Raw genomic sequence first — 21,870 nt, 5'->3', positions numbered from 1 at the left:
TTTTTTTTTTTTGAGGACCGTTTAAACAGCTCGATTCTGGGCTTGGTGGGGCCACCGCCAACTGGATACGACCTGTCAACTCGAAACTTTCGGGCCTTCAATAGAGACAAGTCTGAGTTGGCTTGCATCACATCGCCTGGCTTCTGCGACCGATGAGCCCCAGGAATTGTGTATACTACATGCCCTGCAGCCGAAGGCCGTGTTAGCCACACCCCCCCCCCCCCGCGGGGTGTCGATGCACGCCATTGGAGGGCTGCATTTGCTTCCAGAAGCCGCCCCACATACTTAGCTGGGCGAGAAGTGTCCACATATAGCCGGCCTGCTATGCACTGCCACCTTCTTTTGCTGAGCTGCTGTACATACAATAATCCCTCCGCACGATCCGGCGTCCTGTCTGCGCTGTATCCAGGCTAGACATCCGAAGCAGCGCCAGCGTTCTCCAAATAATATGACGTGGTTTGTTTTGTCGGCCTCGATCTGGTGTTTTGTTGGGTGCAACCAGTGCGCAACCTACAGCCCATGCATACAATGTCGCGTTGAGTCTATCACTTGCTTAAACGGCTCCCTGTTGACCGGATGAGGACCATCTTGGGCGAGCGCATTTGTGTTTTATCGTCCCTCCTGTCGTCCGCTTTTTATTGATTACTGCATCATGCAATCCCATGGAAGCATCGAGATCTCGTCGTCGCACTCACCGAGAATGTTAATTAGATGCTTGTACTGGGCCATTTCTCGCCTAACCTCGAGACGATCTTCTCTCTTCCGATTTTTCTCAGCTCGATTGCTGTCACATGCCGAGAGTCCCGCCAAAACCGCATACGCCCCCCCCCCCCCAAAAAGTACCTTAGGTGCGTACATACATCGTGGCGCAACCATATTGAAACTGCTTCAGTCACGAGGAGGCTACAGACACACCGGCCCGGGTCGGTGAGACCCAAATGAAAACCTCGAGACAGCTTTTTCTCTTTTCTTTTTCTTTTCTTCCTCAGACGTTGGGCCTCATTTCGACTCAAGCCACGGAAACCTACCATGGGGCTGAAAGCTGAAGAGGAGGGTTGGGGAGGGGGGGGGGGCGGCAGTACATATCGCCAGGGTCACACGCAGAGCCGTTTTCTTGCGTGTGATCTTGATGAGCACTGCAACCCCCGCCCGCCCAACGGTCCACCCGGCAGCACGTTCCATACAGCCACGAGGCTTGGAAAGTCTGTCTCGCTAGTTGTTCAATCTCGTGTCACGTTGATACAAGCTGTGGTATGTGCTACGACATCAGATCACCTGACCTGTAGGTCAGGTCGGTAGACTGGCCGACACAACATTTCGAGTATTTGAAGTTTGTCTGTGTGTTGAGGGACGTTGCGGTCCAGGTTGGGTCTTCTATGTGATTCATTGACAACGGACCGAACTGTGAGGCGTACATTGTTGTTCAGTACACCCCCTTCCACCCTTCTAAGGGTCTTGGCCACACGTCGAGAAGTTGGTCACATTGCATCGAGTTTTCCATGGCGAAGGTTGATCGCGAGGACGTCCTGTCCTTAGTGAGGCCTGATGCGGAAATGATCATAATGGGATCGACCGAGCAGTCGGCCAAAATAGCAACATGCTGACCCGGAAGTCAACCCAACCTTGTGCCAGCGGCTTGTCTTTCTTTGGGGGCTCTTTTGGGCTTCAACAAGTAGACCGCCATGCTCTGTCCGACGCCCCGAGAATATGACTGCAGTATCTCTCCAAAATTTTATTGTTATAGTGGTTGCATCTGACTTCGGGCCTGATTGTCGACGACCGCCCGCCCCCCTCGCCCCCCCAAAAAGAACCCCGAAAGACAGAGAAAAAAAGTATGACCTGGACAAGAAGTACTATAGTACACACTGCATTAGAGCCCAATGAAAAATTGTCTACTGTACTTGCCATTGTAACACATTTTTTTCTAACTTCTCTATCATTGCAGACCGAGAAAACCATGTCATCCTCGGCGGGAGGGCTAAGGAGGGCTATATGAGAGCTTGGTAACTATACCTCAACCCCTCCCTCCCTCTTTCTATAGCAGCAGTGTTTTCTCTGAGAGGGTTGCGACACTAGTTTGATCTAAAACATGTCATTTATGGAGGTTTGCGCGTTTACCGCCTCAGGCGGTGTGCGTCGTGGTGGTGATGGTGATGATGATGGTGGTCGTCGTCGTGGCCTCTTGAGACTGGCCACTTATGAGTGCTTGGACGGGGTAATACCCCTATCTGGTCGATTAATGGGCCCAATGACCCCCATGGCGGGTGTTATCTTGTTGCAGGAAGGCTGGCGAGAAGTAAGGGGAAAAAAAAAGAGGAATCTATTCCTGCTGTCTTCTATACCTTCCCACCATGTAGAGGTATCTCATGCGGCTGAGGTCGAGGCAGGGCACCTGCTTTGGCTCAAACTGGGTTTTCAATATGAGCATGGATGGAGAGGGTTGGTGGCCTGTAGCTGGGGGGCGAAGGTGAGGCTGTAAGGCAACAACCCACCACTACACACGGTCGTGCAATGGGTTTCTAGTCGTCGTAGCATCTTGGCGCATGTGTGTCGTGTTGTCCAGTGGACCACGAAGTTAGTTATTCTTTGTTTCCAGCTTTTTTCTCCTTCCTTCCCTCCTGGTGAGAAAGTTGTCGTCGAAATGCCTTGACTCGAAGGTCGACAAAAGAGACACATGAGACTGTACATATCGTCCAAAATTGACGATAGAAGCAGAGTGAGGGAATGATAAAAGTTGTTGTCGAGATTTGTTGTTACATACTTCGCACTGTGACACCTCCAGCCCAGAATTGGTCGCCTCCCAACCAGCGGACGGACACACTCGCACGACATGGCCCCGCTAGAGAAAGACAGTATACAGGCCAAATGTCCGAGGCCATGCTGCCCTCTTTTCCTCCTTTTTTTCCCTTTTATCTCTTGAAGTAGCACTAAGGAGTCACCGATACGTCTCTTCTGCGTACGCACGTAGCCACGACAGCACAGCCCATGCGGTGTACAAGCGCGCTCGTGCCGTCCGCCGAAGGAACACTCCCACACCCCCCTCCCATCAACTCCAAGACCAGCTAGGACCCCAACCGATTCCCCACATCACTCCTTGATCTGCTGTTTGTGAAAGAGTCCTAGGCAGCAACTCAGCTGGCTCATTCGTTTCATGAGACATTCAGTGAACGGCGAGGGCAGGCTGCGCCAGCGCGCACAGTACATACCAGGAACCTCAGGCATCCAGCTGGCCCTGTCCTTGCAAAAGAACTCGCCCTTGGGGGGTAACTTTTCGGGGTCATCCAGCGTGCCGTAGGTGACGTATCTGAACTTGTCGGCAGCTTGTTCCTAATGGAGGAAGAAGGGCCGTGTGAGCAAGCACGTCCCGGAGCCAGAAGGGGAGAGGGGGGGGGGAGGCCGCAGTGTTCCTTCTTGCACGACAACGACTACTACTACTTACACCGTACTCGCAGGTTAAGGAGCCACAGTTGGAGCAAAACTCCCTAATGACGCCGTTGCTCTGTCTGAAGAGCTTCGGCTCGCCTCTGGAATAACTAAAACTCTCAATTGGGACCTGGGGGTGGGGTGGTTGCCGAGTCAGGGCGGGGTTTACCAGCAGGTGTCTAGAAAGGGGTGGTGAGGATTGCTCGCCTTGGTGGTCAGCCCATAGTTAGTTCCAAATGCCTTCTTACAACTCGAACAGTGGCACAGTGAAGTCCTGGCAGAGTTGGCGGAGTCCAGCTTGAGGGTATACTGCAGACCTTGGCAGGTGCAGCCGCCGGTGAGGTTGAGCGCCATTGGGAATGGAGAAAGTTTTGCCGGTCGCCAGTAGTGTGGAGAGAACTGATGGCGACAGGAATTATGTCTGTCTTGTCTTTCTGCTGGATGTCGCAGTTGATTGCTGTACTTGGTTCAAGTGACTGGCCAGTTTGATGAGTCCATCATAAGACGCAGTCGAGTTAACTGATCGGCACCATGCAAAACGGTTGAGGAAGGTACGAGGTGAGGAGGGGAAGTAACGTCATCGGTCGTCATTGCCAACAGCCCACGGTTATCCTACGCTCAGTAATTGCCATGAAAATCCCGATCATGACACCCAGTCTGCCAGTGTCCTGTGGCACCGAACTGATTCAGAATTCTACCGAAATCTCTGAGACTCTGGAATGGAATATCAAGGGCCCTATAAAAAATGGGCCCACCTGGCATCTGGTTTGTCCCACCAAGTACTTTCCCGCCTTCTATTCCGAAGTACAAACTCATCATGTACGAGCATGAACGTTGGACTTTTGCTACACCACTGAAGCTCCTCCCAATCTCCTTGATACTATCAGACGGGGGCTTAAGCAAGCTCAAAGACAAATCAGACCGTCATCCTCTTGAGGTGGCTCTAGCGGACTGTCCATGAGCTGTTGTTCAATAACAACGCCTTGCCCAGGGCTAGAGCATCATGCACTTGAGGCTTCCCCAAGATAACGACGCCGAAGGATGACCACCAGCCCAAGCACTGGGCACCATTCATTTTGCAAGCCATACTACCGCCCCAGATCTGCCTTGCACTGCCTCCATGGCTACCGTACATTAGATTTCAATAGTTACTAGTCCACATGACTGACTAGGTAACTGGCTAATTCTATTGTTCTCTCTTTCGTGTAGTCTACAACTTATCGACAAGGTCTGTTATAAAAGACCTATGTATGGGTGACCAAGGGGGAAACCGGGATCTCTCCGCTCCGCTCCCCCCCCTCGAAGTCAGCATGTGGAGGTGCTCACCCCCCAAACAGCATCAATAAGACAGGAGGAAAGAATACAACGGAGAGGAGAGGAAGACGAGAGCTATTGTCCACTGAGAAATGCAATCCGAAACATATAAATAAATAAGGAAGCGCAAGCAAAAGAGAGATATAATTCGTGTACACCTTTACATATGTCGACCTGCCCCAAGTGGGGCCTAACTCGTGTTAGTTACCGGATTGGGACCAAGAAGGGAGGCCGGGGGGTAGCTTGCTCTCAGTTACCAGCCAAACGGTATTCGTACAAAATGCTCAAGTGAAATCTCAAACCAAACAAGGATTGGGAGGCCTTATATTCAATTTAATCATTCTATCTGCACATGAGTGACTAGTAGGGGTCGAGATCAAGTGGGCCCATTGTCTGCTTTTCAGCACTGGCCTTTTGACCATTGATGCTCGGCATACTGTACGACCTCTGGATGGGGAGGGAATAAAGCCAGTTTGAGAAAGACTATTGGGCTCTCTTATACATATTCACAAGTAGCATATAGAACTCACTGCTGTCTTTTCCTTCTTGGGAGCTTGTCTTTGTTCATTTTGTTCCTGGCTTGATTTGGAAAAGGGGGGGGGGAGTTGTTCCCTCGGTTCTGCTATCAAGTGCTCCATTGACTCTGGCAGCATACTGCTGAGCATCACGACCGGTTCCTATCACTTCCCCTGCCCCCTGCAATCGAGACAAACATGGTAAATAAAGAATCCCTGTCTCTACATAAGAGTGGATGCCTTGTGCTGCTGTGAATTCTCCGAGAAACGTCTGCCGCCCGACTACTTGGCTTAGATTAAGTAGCCATTGTCTCGGCGATATCCCCAGCGTCCATCGTTCGACTGTTTTTTTTTTAAAAAGAAAAAAGAAAAGAAGAAGAAAAATAAGAAGAAGTAAAATAAAAAGACGGCGCTCTGATCATGAATGACAACCCAAAACAAGCGGAGCACCCCCTCCCCCGGGCCTCTCTCTCTCCTCTCCACCTCTCCGTACGATCAGAGACCAAATATTGTATGTTGACAGGGCCACGTGAAGGCACACACACCCAGCGCAAGCCATCCTCCCTATTTGGGGAAGGAGAGGGGGGGGGGGGTAATAAACCACACCGCTCGCGCGTGCCGTGCATAGGACGACGGGAAGTTTGAGAGAAACTGCACGTTAATAGAAGGCCTGGGTTAGAAGGATGTGTGTGGGTTGCATATGCATCTTTGTGGAGCAGCGGCTGGCTGGCTGGCGAACGAGAAGTGCTGCGACATCCTCCTCCAAGAGCGGTCGACAATCTCACCAAGTCATTTGTTGAGCCTGAGTTTGCGGATGCATCTGAAAACCGTGATAGGCACCGACAACACTAACTAGGGCGACAATGTCTGTGTGAGCTGTAAAGTATCTACTTTGGTACAGAGACTGGATGGCCTCTCGTCCCTCTAACGAGTCTGGTTGAAGATCGACCTTGTGAACCCACATACTTGGCGCTACACACACATCGTCAAGAGGGCCGCCTTCATAAGTCCAAAGTTTCTGGTTGAATTCGTAGAATATAGACATAGAATCATAATATTGTCCAGCCACCAACTAACTGGTCATCGCGTTGCCACTGCCGTCGCCAAGTTCCAGGCTCTTTCCAATTGACGCCATTGACGGGGGAAAGAAGAAAGAAAAAAGCAAGTCTTGGATGTTTGAAAGAACGCCGAGAGAAGTATTTGGATATCAAGTTTCAGAGAGCCAACTCCCATCGTTCTTCCAGCAGCCTGACCCCATATATCATAATCACAGATCCTTCATGAGTTCCCGAAACGCCAGAACACCAAACGAGAGACTGGCGCTCCATACACACACACACACACACACACGCCAGTCATTGTCATGTCGCCTGGTTTCTCTCCAAGTTCTGACACCGAAGGGAGAGGGGCAAAAACAACGTCAACTCATTCACATCTTCCTCCATCAGCCCTTGTTGCTTCACTGGTTCTGGCCATAAGTCGCCGTCCCCATCGGCGAGCCTCTTCTCACGTTTGCGTAGTCGGCTGGGTTGTACGCATACGACCTCGACGACGGCGGCGGCGTGCTCGTCACATACTGTGCGCGGCGTGCGGCGACGGCATCCCAGTTCGGTGGCGGCGCCTCGCCATCGTTGTTTTTTGCATTGTTGTTTTGGTTCTTGCTATAGATATTGTTGAAGGCGTGCTCCTGCTCGGGCGCCTCGTCGTGGGTGGGCAGGTGCTCGGGTGGCAGGCCCGGCGAGTACATGGCGCTGCTGCCTCCCGACGTCTCAGAGCCCTGGGACCACCTCGCGTGCTGCAGCGGCTGCGGTGATGCCCGCGACGACTGCAAAGAAAAATTGGACTCGCGGTCTGAGGTGTAGGTGGGTGACGGCTGCGGAGGTGCGAAGCCTGGTGAAGCCTGCGGCGGGTAGCAGAAGTCGCCGGGCATCTCCACGGCGGCGGCGGGCGGTGTCGGGGTTGCAGCGGGCAGTTCGGCGTGCGCCACCAGGGGAGCAGGGGCCTTCTGGCGCTGCGAGGGCGCCTGGTGGATGCCGCCGTAGGGGGCGGACCAGTGAGGGCTCTGAGCATTCTGGTCGGCTTGTGGATGCCTGTTGCCGGCAAACTGCTGGTAGGATGACGGGCGGGGGACCTGGTAGGGCCTAGGCTCGGGAGAGATGGTGCCGGTGCGGTCCTTGAAAGTCGGTGAGTGCTGCGGGGGAGGCGACATGGAGCCGCTCGAGGTGATGGTGTTGGTCCTGTCGTTGGGGTTGATGGTGCGCAGCTTGCCGTTCTCGATCATGGCGTGCAGGTCGCCGCGGTCCAGGAGCTCGGCCTTCCTGATGATGCGGTCGACCATCTCCTTGGAGGCTGTCTTGAGCTGGCTCTTGACGAAGCTGACCATGGCGACGTTGCACTTGATCTCGACGTCGTCCTTGAGGTACAGCCCGTCGCTGGGGGCGCCGCCCAACCCAAGCTCCTGGGGTTCGGGAGGCTCGATGCCGGGTTGGTTGCCGGCGATGCGGTAGCGGTTCTTCAGGTCCACGTTCATGGGTGCATAGATGTGCGTCTGCAGGCCCCAGGGCATGTCATGGAAGCAGCCGTTGAAGCTGATCTTGCCCGACCCAATCTTCCCTATCCCAGGGACGAACTGGATCTTTTGCGAGATCTCGTACCATGTCGAGTAGTACTCGTCCGCGGCGGCATTCCGAGGCGCCTTGATGGGCTTGTGGTCCAGAACCAGAGGATTCACCGCGATGACCTCGGAATGGCTGTGGAGGATATCGATCGCCAGCTGGCGGGGGATGAAGCCCGGGATGGGCGTGATGATGGTGAAGACCTCTTTTTTCCGCAACATGCTAGAAGACATTTTCAAACAAGAAAGGCGTCAGCTGGCCAGCCTCGCTATGCGCTCGTCTCTTGATCAGGCCCAGTAGTGGGGAGGGGTTGGTAGTGGTAGTGGAAAAGGAGGAGTGGGCGAATGGACAGTGACGAGCACTGACTTCGGAGCCGGGGAGAACTGTGCAGATACTATGCTTGCCAGGACAAGGGACGTAAATGGATGGCATGTACTGACATGATTGAAGTTGCAAGACGTCAAGAAGCAAAGAAATGTCTTTGGAATGAGAATTCTATAAGAGGATAGCGAGATTCTGCCCTTCTTCCCTGAGAAAGGAGCTTTTGGTTGAGGTTCCTGGTTCTGTCGGGGAGGGAGGGGGGGGCCGGATTGAGGCGGGGTGGTTCGCTAATTGGCATATGATACGTGATGCCTGCTCAGCCGCAGTGGAGGAAATGGTGGTCCCGATGGTAGGCCTTTGAAGAAGAGGGCGCAATGAATGCTAAGGGTCGCGGCTGAGAAAATGCCCTTCTTGTCTTAAAGGGCTGCGGCCATAATGCTACACAACAAGCAACTGATGATCGTCTCGAAGGAGGAGGTTGAGGAGGGAGGGGGAAAGACGAGCAAGAGAAAGAAGAAATGAAGAAGAAAAAAGGCAGAGAGGCAGAGCAGAGTAGCGAGTGTCACCTTGTGTGTACCAAAGGGTTGCAGTGAGGGGAATGGAAGGACCCCAGGTGACAAGATGCAAACAAGGTGGGAACGCAGTTGATGAAGATTCCCGAATAAAGCGGGATGCGACCAAGGCGGTGGGATTGAGAAAGTGCACCAAAGTAGTCCAGGTTAGCGGTACCTTAGTACCGTGCTAGCGGAGATGGGGCCTGGCTGTGTGTGCTAGCCTCGTTTGTCCAAGTCTTCCGTTACGCCCCGTCTGCCACTGGCCAAGGAAGCACCTACAACCTCCAAGGGGCCTTAACTCGAAAGTCATTATAGGGTGTCCCACATATTTTCAGCTGAGGTGAGATGATGATGTTGGCAGGTCGGTTGTCCCGCGGGCTCTGGAAAAAGAGAAGAGAAAGAAGTCAAGTAACGGTGAGATGAGGCCCTGCAATGGAATCTTCTTCGATGGCACAAGATTTGGGGAAAAGGATGAAAAGGAAGAGCAAAGGTATTATTTGGGGGGGTATCACAGCATGTGACCCATCACTGTGCTGCTTCATGGTGCAACAATAGGCCAACCATAAGCACCAAGAAAACGTGCCCAAGTACGTGCATTGTTGCAGTGGCTTACTCACTTGCATGGCATCAAAGATCAGCCCCCATACTTCGAACCTCCAGCACTTTGAAGAATGCCACCTGGCCTGGTCTTCCTTCTCGTCACCATTTTATGTATCACCGTACACGTCTCGTTCCATGTACACAGGACTGCCTCAAGTCTAGAAGATACCCTCCGAGCCCATTCTTTCTTATACTATGGTAGGGTTCTCCAATTTCACAGCCCTATCTTGATTACCCTCGTTTCAACAAAACAAGTCTTGGTTGCATCGCGGCCGCCGCGACAGCCGAGGGCCCATACAGTAACCCCCAGGCCTCGACGTCAACCCTTGCGGCCCACCTCTTCCTTTAAGCATCCTTTTTTTTGCTGTGGGTCTTGCCCTGCTGGAATCTTGGGGGATTTTACCGAACAAAGTGGGAAGGCGGACTTCGGGCTACCCCTCGTTGCCCTACCTCGTGGTATTTTTAGATCATTTACAACATACATTGTCTACCTTTGAGGATTGTGCTGTAGACCTGTCAAGACCACCTACCTCTCCTCCCCCCCCCCCCAACTGTAGTACTTTTCAAAGCCTGGCAAGGCTATTCTAGTAAACATGATCCGCACTTTTTTACAAGACACCCTGCAACACACACCACACATGCATGCACGGTCAGGTAGTATTTTCGTCCGATCTATTGAAATCGTACTGCCGGTTGACTGCAGCAGAGGGCGTTCGTCCCGGTACCGTGGTCTCGTTATTGATAGTAACTGAATGTAGGAAAGCCCAGTGCCCACGCCTAACTTACCTGGAAAATAAGCAAGAAAAGCCATTGTTCCCACAGTATCGAGAACAAGTAGGCAAACACATACTGCAGTGGACAGACTGGCCTGCAGCTGACGGGACGTGTGTCCCAAAGAAAGAAACAAGGAAGAAAAAAAAAACTGTGTCCATCCACTGCAGACAGGACAACCCATTTAACATGGTCTGTCGAGGGTTCGCAGTGGTATTGCAGGGGAACGCCGTGGGTGGGGTTGTACGGGATGCCGTCCCATCTGGTCTTTTCTGGACTTCTCGGGAGGACCCCCATTGACAGTGGCCAAAAGTCTGGTCGGCATTACCATGGTAGGTAGGTGGGTTAGTTTATCTGTACCTGTTCTGCGTTTAGCTGCTCACTCATGTTTAGTAACCCAACAAGACCAACACCAACACCACCGTGTCATACAGGATCTGGTAGCGACGTCTTACATGGTTGTTTGGCAAAGCCCTCACTTCACCATAACTTGGGTCTCTTACGGCCCATGCCTCGGTCAGGTCCGGTCCCTTGCTATTCTAGAGATCATCCACCCCCCCCGGTTTCTTGACGTTGTTATTCTTAGCCGCCCATGAGAGCAACTAGAGAGGGGGGCATCCGTGGGAAGAGGGGGGGGGGGGCCAAAATGCGACACCCATACCAATGTAATAGTGCCTCACTGGCATGACTCAATGCATTGCTGTGGACCTTGATTATCAAGATACCTATCCAGGTCAATAAACTAAGTCTGTGGTCCTTATCCATACCAACCTGCCCAGCCCCCATGAAGCTTGACGTCCTCGTCCATTGCCATTGCTCTCCAAAAGTGCGTGTGAAAGCCGATATTCTTCACGTACTGTCCGATCCCCCTTGTCTGACCCAAGCCATCATTCTCGCGTGCATCGGTGCCGCTATCTCTGCCATCTCTCCTCGTTGTCTTCTCTGCGAACATATCAGTAATTATCAAAATCTTCTCAGGTCTGTGACAGAAGTATACGGACGTTGTTTTCTCCGCGTGCGTTGCCTGGGGTTCCACTGTTCCCCACAACTAGGTTCAAACAGCTCGCTTTCGGACGTCTCATACCACGTCGTGTTCGACTTCATCCTCCTGGTGATTGTGCTCGACTTGCTCATGATCACCATGCTCGACCTATTTTTCATGCTCGACCTGTTCATCAGCCTCGACCGGTTGTTGGAGGTCAAACAGCACCGATCGGCACGTTGAGTCGATTTTGATCGCGGCTTCGGCCCACTTGTTGGCCTCTCTGCGCGCCTGATCACGTTCCACCATGACCTTGGAGAGCTCCTTGTGAGCAGATAACTCATTTTTGCGTTGTTCGTCACTGCTTTTGTTCAACTCGTTAGCGAGAGCCTGATTCTCGGTGGAGAGTTTCTCGATCTCGGTTTTCATCTTGTCGAGTTCTGTGCCATAGGCTGCGTTGGCTGCGCGAAGTGACTGTGCTTCTCTCTTGGCTTTGGCAGCTTCATACGTTGCCTCAGCGATTCGGTTGGTCAGAGAGGAGAACTCTGAGGTCCCTGTGTTCGGATATGGCATGTGAGGTGCTGCATCAACGGCGCGCCGATCAGACTGAGGCAATGACGAGGAGCTGCTTGGCGGGTCGCGAGTTGTACTGGGTGCGGTTAGCGAGGTGGGAGCGCTCGTACGTGGAACTTTGGACGCAGGCTGAAGCGTCTCGTAGTCATCAATGGAGCGTTTCCGTGCGTCAAGTGAAGCTAGAGGCTGATTTGTGGCTGGCGAGGCGGGCTTGGAAGAGAAGTTGTCTGCTGAAGTCAACCCGAATAGCGCTTTGGCAGCAGTCTTGTTGTTGTCCGTTGTACCTAGAGACTCACTTGGAATCTCGCTTATCATATTGCTTGTAGTCTTGCTCGAGGTTTTAGGTATCCTGAGCTTGATAGGTGGCTTGGATGCCTGCTTGGAACATCGCTCGCAGTTTTGCTTGGACTCTTGCTTGGCGAGCGGGACAGCTGGGATCCATTCGTATTTCTTGGGACGTGCGCCGTAGAGCAAGGCGTTGAACTCGTCTAAATACCATTTCGTGAACCAGTCGAAATCATGCCGGGCAAATCCTGTTCTTTCAGATGTTCCGGAGCCATGTTCAGCAAACAAGGGAGGCAGAACAGGTTTGCCGTTGGCCCCGCGGCACATCGTTGCAATAGCTAATAGGCATTCAAACAAGTCGCGGTTGCGTAGAGCAGTATCACTCCTCTTTGACTGTTCACTGGCGCGAGTAGATTGAGTGATGGAGTCGATAATGTCCTTTGCTGCACGAACGAGACGCGAGGTGCTGGGTTCGTGGTACCACGTCGTGATCTCTTTCACGTGACGGCAAGCATTCTGGTACGAAGGGCCGATCACCTTTCGATGGCGAAACAGCCATTCTAAGGCCTGTATTTTTCTGTTTGTCAGGTCCTTCGTGCTGAGCCTGACCTCAGGGTTGGATGCCTTCTCCGTCATCTTTCGTCTTGGCAGAGAGAAGTCGAGGTGGTCGAGTCAGATCGCGACCGAGTAGATGACAAAGGGATTCGTCGGCCTTGATGAAGAGAGAAAGATAGGTGGATAGATCGAGTCCGTGTTCTTGGGAAGTAGCGAGGAGCGCAGGCGAGGCGTAAAGTCTGAATGTTGCGAGCTTTGTCAGACTTCTCCAAGGTTGACTTTCAGCAAAATGCCTCCTTCTTGAACTCGATTTCTTGAAGTGCCCTGGAAGATGACTATGGAACAAATCGAGGTGACTATGAAGCAGATATCGCTGATGAATACGAGCTGTCAATTCAGGTTCGGTTGTTGTGGTAAAGCTGGATGAGGTTCAAGAAAGTGGGAAGGTGGCGAGAAACTAACCAGGAGGAAGAAACTCAGACTTGTTTGCTCTTAATCAATCCCGAGATGATGGCAGTTGGTCTCGCGGTCTGGTGTTTGTCAAGATGTATCGAGAGAACGCAAAGTTTTTGACCAGGTCTACTCGTGCGTGAAAATGGCAGAAGCTCGAAATGGCGTGCAGGACTCTTTCCACTCTGTTCCTTTGGTCTGAAAATAAAAATAGCGAGAGCATTCACATGCATCAATGCCTCGAGTGGGGACGAAAACAAAAGCTGCAAGGGGTCCCAACACGCGACTTTCAATGAGAATCAGCGACGTTACCCCATCGAATAATAGATTAATGATGGTATGAAAATCTTGCGAGTGGAAGGCAGAGAGTCTGACTGTCGACAGCAGAAACCACGTGCTATCTCCCTGTAATGAAGGTGTGTCAACCCAAGAACTCCAAAACCCAACCAATGCCCAGTCCCAAACCAGTATCCGACCCAACCCAACCTACCAATCCCAACAAACATCCCATGCCCAGACAAATAGCAAAGAGAGAAAAAATGATGACCTCAAGAGTAATACGCAACAGTCCTCGGAACCGCATCATGCACCATCCAGCTCCGCTTCCACAGCCAAAAGTACCCATCAAATCCATGCCCCTCTCGCCCCCACTCGCCCACGATCCCGAGCGGCGTCATGACCCCGTCGTAGTCCCAGTAGTGCGCCCCGCGGTACCTCTTTCGCATGCTCACGACCCCGCTGTTGGTATTTACGGTGCCCACGAAGTCAAAGTCGCCCGTGATCCCGTCCTTGGCACCCCTGGCCTCGAGCGGCACCTTGGTAGGGTGAGCGGTGTTGTACGACGACGATGTCGCTGTGGTCACGGTGCTGTGCTGGGACATGGCGCTGGGCACCGGCAGCAGTGGTGGTGGTGGCGGCGGTGGCGGCTGAGGAGGAGGAGAAGAAGACTGGCCTCCGCCCAGCTTGAAGTGGACGTTCTCCATGGCTGGGTCGCGCTGGCCTGTCGGGCTGATGTTGTCGGTGTCTTCGAGCGTGTAGATGTAGTAGCCATACCACTCACCGTCCTCGATGGCATTGACGAGGTCGCGGGTCCGGGCTGCGTACCAGTCCTGCCAGGAGCTGCTGGTATGCGCCCTGATGCCATCCTCGCTGAAATTCTCGAGCAGAGGCACTGGGGGCGTGCACCACGACGACGACGACGACGACGACGACGACGACGACGTCTCTGCTGCTGTCTGCGTTGGGCCGCGGAGCAAGGGCAGCAGGTCGGAGCGCGGCACGTCCTCGAAACCGCACGTCCTGAGGATGTAGGCGATCAGGGCGGCGAGCTGGAGGGATCTCGTGTGCAGCCCCTCCCAGCTGAGCCAGAAGCTCTGGCTGGAGGACGTGAGCTCGGCGCCTCTAAAGTCTGACTTGACGCGTTGGGCGAGAGTCTGATAGATGGGGCCACTTGCCAGCATATCTGACCAAGCTGATGGGTTCAATAGACCAAGCACCATGGAGAAGGCCAGCTGCAGACTAATTTCTTTATGCTTCAACAGCCTCCTCTCGGCCCATATATCTGATTTGGCGGACCAGTGGTTGATGGCCATTAGTTGTCTTCCTATAGCAAGGTCACATACGTCCGAATCTGGCAGGTGGGTCAGCCAAGGGTATCATCCCTATCTCCTGGGACCTAATAACAATTAATTGTTAAGGTGTGGGGGGATTGTATGTGTGTGTGTGTGTGTGCGCGCGCGTATGTGTGTTTGTTTGAGAGAAAGAGACGTAGGTGAGAGAGGGGGGGGGGGGGGGGAAGAGACAATACGGCTTGAAGAAAATTGTTGGGGACTTGACTGACAGCCCAGGACAAGAAGAGTCGAAACGACGCCCAACCTCGTCTCCAGCTCGGCAGAAACTTCGTTGTCATCGTCGTCGAAGCGGTCGTGTAAGTCGGACGGGTCGCCCCCACGCCCTGGATCCCTGCCGGAACCACTGACGCGTGCCCTAGCCAACACGGAGCCGAAAGCCTGCTTGATACGTGATCGCTGTCTGGGGGGCAGAGTCACGGCCAGACAGAGGAAGATGTCTCGTCTGAAGGCCTCGTCCCTCGACTCGGCGTCGAGCTGGGTCTTGATCATTCCTAACAACACATCTCGACTAGGCGTGCCGCGGGTGGAGTGCGGGTCCATCTTTTTATTTCAAAAAGAGCGCCATGACAAGCAAGTTAGTAATTTCAGTGCAGAAGCGAGGATGCCGGGAAACAACTGGGAGTGGAGCCCAGGAATTCTGGCCCACGATGGCCCTGGGGTTGAGAAGGATGAGAAGGGAGAAAGTGACAAGAGAGAGGGAGAAAGGAGGCGGGTGGTGTGGGTTTGGGTTTGGGTTTGGGTGGTGGTGGGTGTGTGGAGACATGGGGTGCACCCGGGGGGCCGGAAGAGAGACTTACAAGGCGCAACGATACCAACTCGATCACGGAGGACTGGCCGAACGCGAGACGGAGCGCCCTGCACGAGCGACGGAGCCTCAGGATGTCGCTGAAGTCGCAGAAAGAGGTGACCCTGACGAGCAGCTCCTCAGGGAGCGTGGCCAGTATCGGATCTGGGCGTGACGAGGATGGAAACCCGCTTGCTCCAAGAGAGACTGGAATAGCAACAGCGTTGCATTGATCCGGGAGAGACGACGCATGCGACAATGATGACTTGCGTCCCTGCCGGCTCAGGTGGAGTTTAGATCGCAGCCGGACCATCTGAAGGCAGCAAAAAGTGACGCAGGTGGGTGGGAAAGGGTCTTCAAAGAGAGAAAGAGAAAGAGAGAGATAGATAGATAGAGACGGCAGTAGGAAAGAGGAGGAGGATTTCGGAATCCTGCGTGATGTTTGTGCCTATCGGAATCGCTGGGGGAAGCGAGGGGGGGTTTGTCCTCCTCGCCGCAACAGCGCAAACACAATGTACTTGTCTCGCTTCCTTTTGGGTTAAGATCAACCCTGCTGGGGGTCAACAAGAGGATCTGCTAAAAGAAATAGTGAAATTGGCATCAAGGGCCCCTCCCGTCCTGCCGTTTGGCAGCTGGGGCCAGGAGATGATGTCCCCAGGGTCGTATCCATCAAAGCGGCTAAGCCCGTGGCTGACAAGTGACGATAACACCAGCAGGAAGAGCTGGCAGAGCTTTGCATGGGAGCACAAAAAGCTAGTCAACCCCCTGGTCGGATAGGTGCTGCAGTTCTAATCTTTCTGCTGCAGGACACGACATACTCGTCACACGTGTCAGCCCACCGAGAGAGAGAGAGAGAGAATGTCGGCGCGTTCGTTGTTTATAATCACGCCTTTTGCCGGCTTGCACACTTTATGTCTCCTTGGCTTCGGAGCGTTCGCTGGCTATCTGTATACGGATCTTGTGGTGGCAAGCGAGCACCATGAATTAATATAGAGAGAGACAGAAAGAAATTTCGGCCTGCCTACGACATGACGTTGCTTTATAGCCGCATCGTAGTCACTACGACGCAGGAGAAGGGGTCGACTCCGGCCGTTATGCACCGGGGGTCGTGTCTTGGCGGCATTATCTCTCGGTACCGTTTGGCCATGAACGCCGCCCGAAGAAGGGGGAGAAAGAAAAAAGAGACAAAAAGAAACCAAAAAAAAAAAAAAGGGGGGGGGGGGGAAGCAGAAGACAGAAAGGAAGGAAAACACAATCATAACCCTCCTGCTGCTGACCGACAGGCTAGCTACATTGAAATCTGCGAGATGAGAGGGGACCCTCCTCTCTCCATCCATCCAGCTCTGCGACCACCCAGGGGTTCTAAAGTCGTGTGCTGTGCGCCCGGCACTTCTCGTCAGACGTATGAGGCGGCCTATCAGCACCTGAAGAGGGGGTTTTGCCCCATCTCTCGACTGGAGCCTGCAGGTCCTGTGTGACTTGGCGAGCTCGTGTTTGTGCTGCTCGTTGGTGTTCATTCGTCCGATGGGAGCGAGAAGCTGAGGTTGGCTGGATCGACTTCTTAAACAGGGAAACTTGTGACGACAACAAAGAGTACCACTTTGGAAAGGTGACTGGAATCGGTTTCCGGGCTCGCACTCATATATTTGTAACCCCTCCAGCGGCGGCCTCGGAAATTCCGATCCCCGTAAACACCCTTGCAGGCCTTCCACTAACATAGCTGCACACACACACACACACACACACACACACGGACACACACACACGAAGTTGGGAAGTAAATCAAGTGAAGTTCTTGTGCCACAGCAGGCCAGATGGTCTCGTGGTCACGCGCTTCCAATGTAAATGGTTAAATATACCGCTCAATATATCCTGGTAGAGCAGCAATGCTGCGCGTAGACTGTCGGAAGATACTAGCTAGTCAAGTCTCGGGGACAGTACCAGGGGGAAAAAATTGCAAAAAAAGATCATCCTCGGATACGGGGAGTCGAACCCCGGGCTCATGAGATTTATCACCTGTCTTTGACAGCGATGAGAGTCATGGATGTTACCGCTACACCATACCCGATGGGTAGATGCTCGAAAGCAAATTGGATTGTGAAATTCGGCCGGAAAGATTTTTCTTATGAAGCAAGATTGGCATGAACAGATACTGCACTCGGGTGGGGGAGGGGGGGAGGGCACTAATCAGAATCACTAATCCTCCGGAAGTTCTCCACTGAGTCAAACAGCACTTGCATAATATCATGAACATGTGAAAATACAGATGCTACAAGAAAAACAGAGAGAGAAAGGGAAAAAGACAGAAAAATAAGACGCAATAGTTACTGCTTGCTTGGAGCTACAAGCAGGAAATCTCAGAAAGAGGAGCAGAGGAAAAAAGTTGATTACATGTCTTGACACACAAAGTTGCAAGAAAAAGAGACTGCATGCGCAAGTTGCAATATCTCCGATACAGGGAATCGAACCCTGAGCCTAGCAGGAACTCTCATTCGAGGTGAGAGTGCTAAATGTTAGCCATTACACCATATCGGAGTCCGAATTGTTGAAGTCCGCACTTCATGCTGTGCTTTACATTGCTGTTCTGGTCTGTTGATGAAAGTTTCACGATCGCTGACTCGCGAGCGCTCCGCAAGAGGGTCTGGGTTGACAAAACTTCAAGCAAAGCCCCCCACCCAACAATGTAAACAGGTATTTATTACATATTACAAAGTCCTGATATACAGCTAGCGCATATCTCAAAGGGATGCATAGTAATGTTGTGGTCAGCGAGTGCTTGGTGTTATTACAATTCTGGAAAACTGCAGCACATGGTGTCCACAATCAGTTGATATCGTGTTGATTACGGCCTACGTCAACGAACTCACGAAGTGCCATATCGGGCTGCCTAGGTGGTGCATAGGCCCTTCCTTTGAGCTTTGAGGAAAGCAATGTATGATGGAATTTGGAATCATAAACTCCTCGCGAGTCAATATTGAGTTCCCATCCGGAAGTAAACCAAGTGTACTAATGGGATCGACTTTGGGAAGTGTCCATAGGTGCTCAGCATTGCAAATGGTGCCTTCTCACCCTCAGAATCCGGCTTTACTATCATGAGAGCAACTGCACTAAGCCTTCTCTCTCCTATGTGGATGAAGAAATCCCTGTCTACAGGGTCCTTACAATCCCGCATACGCTGCTTCTTCAGATTCCGAAAGGCACTCCCAAGATCTTATGAGGATTTGTGTTTGTCATGATAATGGCTACACCTCAATTGTGAAAGTAGCATTGCTACATGGGAAACATGCTATGCAGGGGAAATCCTGTTCAGAAGGAGAGTTGAGAAGTAATAGTACAGTTAAGACTATCAAGCTGTCCTAGTTGAAGGCTCAGGTCATGTCAGCTCAGGTGTGATCTTCCAGTGTGTGATGTTCAATCCAGTATATCTCGACTCTCGTTCTTGTTCCTGCTTTGTGAGAACTATTGCTAGTCTTGATTGGCTTTTGAGGGGGGTTTAGGGGGGGGGGGATTGGAGCATGGTGGACATCGAGACTGTCCACGGGTGCAGGCAAGCTACGGTTGTGCTAGTTGGTTATGAGTCCTGGCTCTGTAGCTAAGGGGCTGGGCTGAGGCAGCTAGGCTTGGAAGTACTTCAAGGCATGGCTGGTGAAGAGTTCTATAGAGCTTCACAGAGAACGTAATGCCTGTCGAAATTGAAGTCGTCATGTAGTTAATTCATCTTCTGCCTTATTGTAGACCAAGAAGTGTGTAAAGGCAAGTCCATCACTCTAACCCTCAACTTTGCTATACTTGATGTATTTGCGTGACAGGTTAGGGGTGACAAGTAGCAAGTATTTAAGCCACGAGTATGTTGACCCCAATGCAGGAGGAGGCATGAGAGGGTTGCTTTTGTTCCTTTCATCATGATTTGTGGAAACATGTGCCTGTTGTTACAATCTATGCTGAATATCTATGTGTAAGGAAGAGATCGAGATGGCTTCCATGCATCATCATATTGTCAGGCAGTGTGCGCATAGTTGAAAAGAAAGGTCATGTGAAAAGAACACAACAGGAATGATGAAGAAGTTGATAACACTGTATGAAAGAGAAGGAGAGAGAAATAAAAATGATAGCTGAAGAAAGGCAAGATGAAAAGAAACAGGGGGAAGAAGAAGACAAGAAATACGACAGCAGTTACAAAATGAGCAAAAAATCATCCTCGGATACGGGGAGTCGAACCCCGGGCTCATGAGATCAATCACTCGTCTGAGACGGCGATGAGAGTCATGGATGTTACCGCTACACCATACCCGAACTTTTCAAGTCGAATATGTTCCGATTTGCTCGTGAAACGGTGTGGGCTTGACTGGTTATGAATCAAGTTTTTGATGCTTGAGCAGGGATGGATGAAAAATTTCGTTGGCGCTATGGATCGATCCGACCATGCTCAAGCGGGGGTTGTATGACTTGACTGGCATACTGGGTGGGGGTTTGTCAAGGGAGGGGCTGTGATCTTCCGGGTCCTCTCTGCCCTGCGCTCTGAAAACTCTGATGCCCGAATTCGACTAAAATCGATTTATTTGATATAAACATTCACAAACTTCACAATAGCTCTTTCTTCCTTGTAGAGTGAAACCAGCTGGAGACAGATGCAAAGTCCAGATGCAACCCAAGACTGTCTCTTGCTCACGCAACGTCCTCTCAACAGAAAACACAACCTGCCGGGCATCCACATCTCGCAACAGCAATGTCTCAAAACCCGCAAAACAGTGATGAATTCCATGCTCTGCTTAAATTAGAGCTATCGAAGTATGAATGGTCAGTTGCTACCTAAAAAAATGGTGCATCATGTGTTGTTCAGCTTCAAGAAATACATGAGACCCGAGAAACATCAGCCAAAAAGAAGACGTCCCTCGAGCCGGATTTGAACCGGCGACCTGTGGATGACTTTAATCACAATTACAGTCCATCGCTCTGCCACTATTTTGGAATTAGTTTTGTGGTGGTGGTGGGGGGGGCTGTGTTTCGTAGGGTGGTACTCACACTGAGCTATCAAGGGATTTTAGTTCCGTTGGAAGCTCGGCCGCATACTTGTCTTATATCCTAAGGCCCAGTCATACTAGTTGTGGAGATCAGGTGGGTCCGTAGTCGTTTTGGCGCCAGAAGCAAAGATGTTTGGCTGTGCTCAAGCTGTGTGCTGTGTTGATGGGGATCCGGCTTGACTCTTTATCCAATCTCTCGATCAGGTCTTATCATCTGTTTTCCGTATCCTTCTTGTCTACATGACTTACCATTTCTCAACCTGGGAGCCAGGATATGAAGTGCCCCATAGGAACACAGTTCTCCCTCCCACATTCGAGATACCCGGGCGTCCTTTGTCCATTTTGGTCCCAGTTTTGTGCTGACCCACCCGGCACTACAGCTTGAATGAAAGAAGGGTTCGCGTTACGGAATGATAGGATGGATCGTTGAGCCAACCTCAAGAGCCTAAACTATGAGCGAAACACGCTCAGGAGATGCTAATTAGGTGTTGATATTGGAATCTCAACTTGGCCACTCTTCAACTTGTACTCTAGCAAGGGTGCACGGCCTCACGCAGACATAGAAAGACTACTGCAACTGGTATGATTAGGGATAATTGGCTCATTCTGTACATGCTGATATTATGGGGGAAATAATGGCCTCAGTGAGCATTGAATTAATGGATTGGATCGCTGTCTACAAAGATGAACAAAAGAAGACGCTCAAAAGGAGTGTTTTTATATGTGTAAGAGGTCAGGGTTAGGGGTTTTTCCCCACAGATATCACCGACAGCCAGCAGAGCATGATGATGCCAGTAATGTTGCTATATTACTACATACGTAGGTCATGTATTATTCTGACTCTGGATTTCCCTTTTTATATAGACCACCCTGGGCATTCATGAGCCTAGAATTACTCCGTAAATACATATACATTCTTTCTTTTGGTACTTAAGTAGTCATTCAGAATCTACTTTCCCACGGACTGACCCACTCCCCCCCTCTTCTTGGATCTACACCTTCCTTGTGGTCAGACGATGCCATTGCCTCCCTGTCTAGGCTGTCAGTGGTGCCAGTCCCGAATACTTCTCATTGTTTTCATTACTCACATCAGATGCGTAGTAGTAACTCTCGAACTTGTTGCCATCGCTATCAGTGTATAGCACCCTGTCGTCATCACGAAATATCTCATAGTTGTTGTAGCCATTATAGCCGTTTCTAGTGCACCGCCAATTATTAATGAACCAGCGAGCTGAGCAAGCCAGGTCGTTGGACCGAGCATGCACGTGGTCTGCGTACTTAAGTACTTACCCAACTTGAGCTTGATAGACAGCCGAAGCTCCACCCGACTCGATGAGCCAGCCAAAAGTCACACCCGTCGAGAAGGTGCACGACGACTCGACGCCCTCGAACTTGAAATTGTTGCCGTCGTCGGCTGGGAGTTGGCATAGGTTGCCGCCAGCGTTCCACACAAGTCAAGTCAAGGCAAGCGGTAGC

At 51.7% G+C, this 21,870-nt stretch overlaps 4 protein-coding genes, 3 non-coding genes and 1 pseudogene across 8 annotated transcripts; all 8 read right to left on the bottom strand.

The window, feature by feature from the left end:
• Positions 1 to 3,087: 3,087 nt before the first annotated feature.
• On the bottom strand, positions 3,088 to 3,777 carry M406DRAFT_336021 (DUF636-domain-containing protein; the record flags this gene model as incomplete). Its single annotated transcript, XM_040921096.1, has 4 exons — positions 3,088 to 3,119; positions 3,207 to 3,327; positions 3,440 to 3,553; positions 3,631 to 3,777. 4 exons carry the CDS (start codon positions 3,775 to 3,777, stop codon positions 3,088 to 3,090), a joined length of 414 nt encoding a protein of 137 aa, XP_040781290.1.
• A 2,480-nt stretch (positions 3,778 to 6,257) lies between these two features.
• M406DRAFT_284956 (uncharacterized protein) lies at positions 6,258 to 8,776 on the bottom strand. Its single transcript, XM_040918599.1, has 2 exons — positions 8,308 to 8,776; positions 6,258 to 8,089 (listed from the first exon to the last, which is right to left on the bottom strand). Exon 2 carries the CDS (start codon positions 8,086 to 8,088, stop codon positions 6,712 to 6,714), a length of 1,377 nt encoding a protein of 458 aa, XP_040781289.1. The 5' UTR covers position 8,089; positions 8,308 to 8,776; the 3' UTR covers positions 6,258 to 6,711.
• A 2,487-nt stretch (positions 8,777 to 11,263) lies between these two features.
• M406DRAFT_66741 (uncharacterized protein) lies at positions 11,264 to 12,589 on the bottom strand (the record flags this gene model as incomplete). The annotated part of the gene is made up of 2 exons (XM_040925015.1): positions 11,264 to 11,952; positions 12,055 to 12,589. The coding sequence occupies 2 exons, from the start codon at positions 12,587 to 12,589 to the stop codon at positions 11,264 to 11,266; spliced, it is 1,224 nt and encodes a 407-aa protein (XP_040781288.1).
• Positions 12,590 to 13,270: 681 nt separating this feature from the next.
• Positions 13,271 to 15,686, bottom strand: M406DRAFT_349152 (uncharacterized protein; the record flags this gene model as incomplete). The annotated part of the gene is made up of 3 exons (XM_040922447.1): positions 13,271 to 14,588; positions 14,799 to 15,129; positions 15,387 to 15,686. 3 exons carry the CDS (start codon positions 15,684 to 15,686, stop codon positions 13,507 to 13,509), a joined length of 1,713 nt encoding a protein of 570 aa, XP_040781287.1. The 3' UTR covers positions 13,271 to 13,506.
• Positions 15,687 to 17,345: 1,659 nt separating this feature from the next.
• M406DRAFT_t10 lies at positions 17,346 to 17,441 on the bottom strand. The gene has a single exon. It is a non-coding gene; the product is annotated as a tRNA-Glu (tRNA).
• A 379-nt stretch (positions 17,442 to 17,820) lies between these two features.
• Positions 17,821 to 17,908, bottom strand: M406DRAFT_t9. Its single transcript has one exon. It is a non-coding gene; the product is annotated as a tRNA-Glu (tRNA).
• Positions 17,909 to 19,570: 1,662 nt separating this feature from the next.
• On the bottom strand, positions 19,571 to 19,666 carry M406DRAFT_t8. Its single transcript has one exon. It is a non-coding gene; the product is annotated as a tRNA-Glu (tRNA).
• A 595-nt stretch (positions 19,667 to 20,261) lies between these two features.
• Positions 20,262 to 20,342, bottom strand: M406DRAFT_t7 (annotated as a pseudogene). The gene has a single exon. The product of its transcript is annotated as a tRNA-OTHER (tRNA).
• Between the last annotated feature and the right edge of the window lie 1,528 nt (positions 20,343 to 21,870).

The sequence above is a fragment of the Cryphonectria parasitica genome (genome assembly GCF_011745365.1).
Source record: "Cryphonectria parasitica EP155 unplaced genomic scaffold M406scaffold_1, whole genome shotgun sequence".
In the NCBI taxonomy this organism is placed as follows: domain Eukaryota; kingdom Fungi; phylum Ascomycota; class Sordariomycetes; order Diaporthales; family Cryphonectriaceae; genus Cryphonectria; species Cryphonectria parasitica.
The sequence above is the reverse complement of the archived record's forward strand: the minus strand, read 5'-3'. Positions and strand labels throughout refer to the sequence as shown.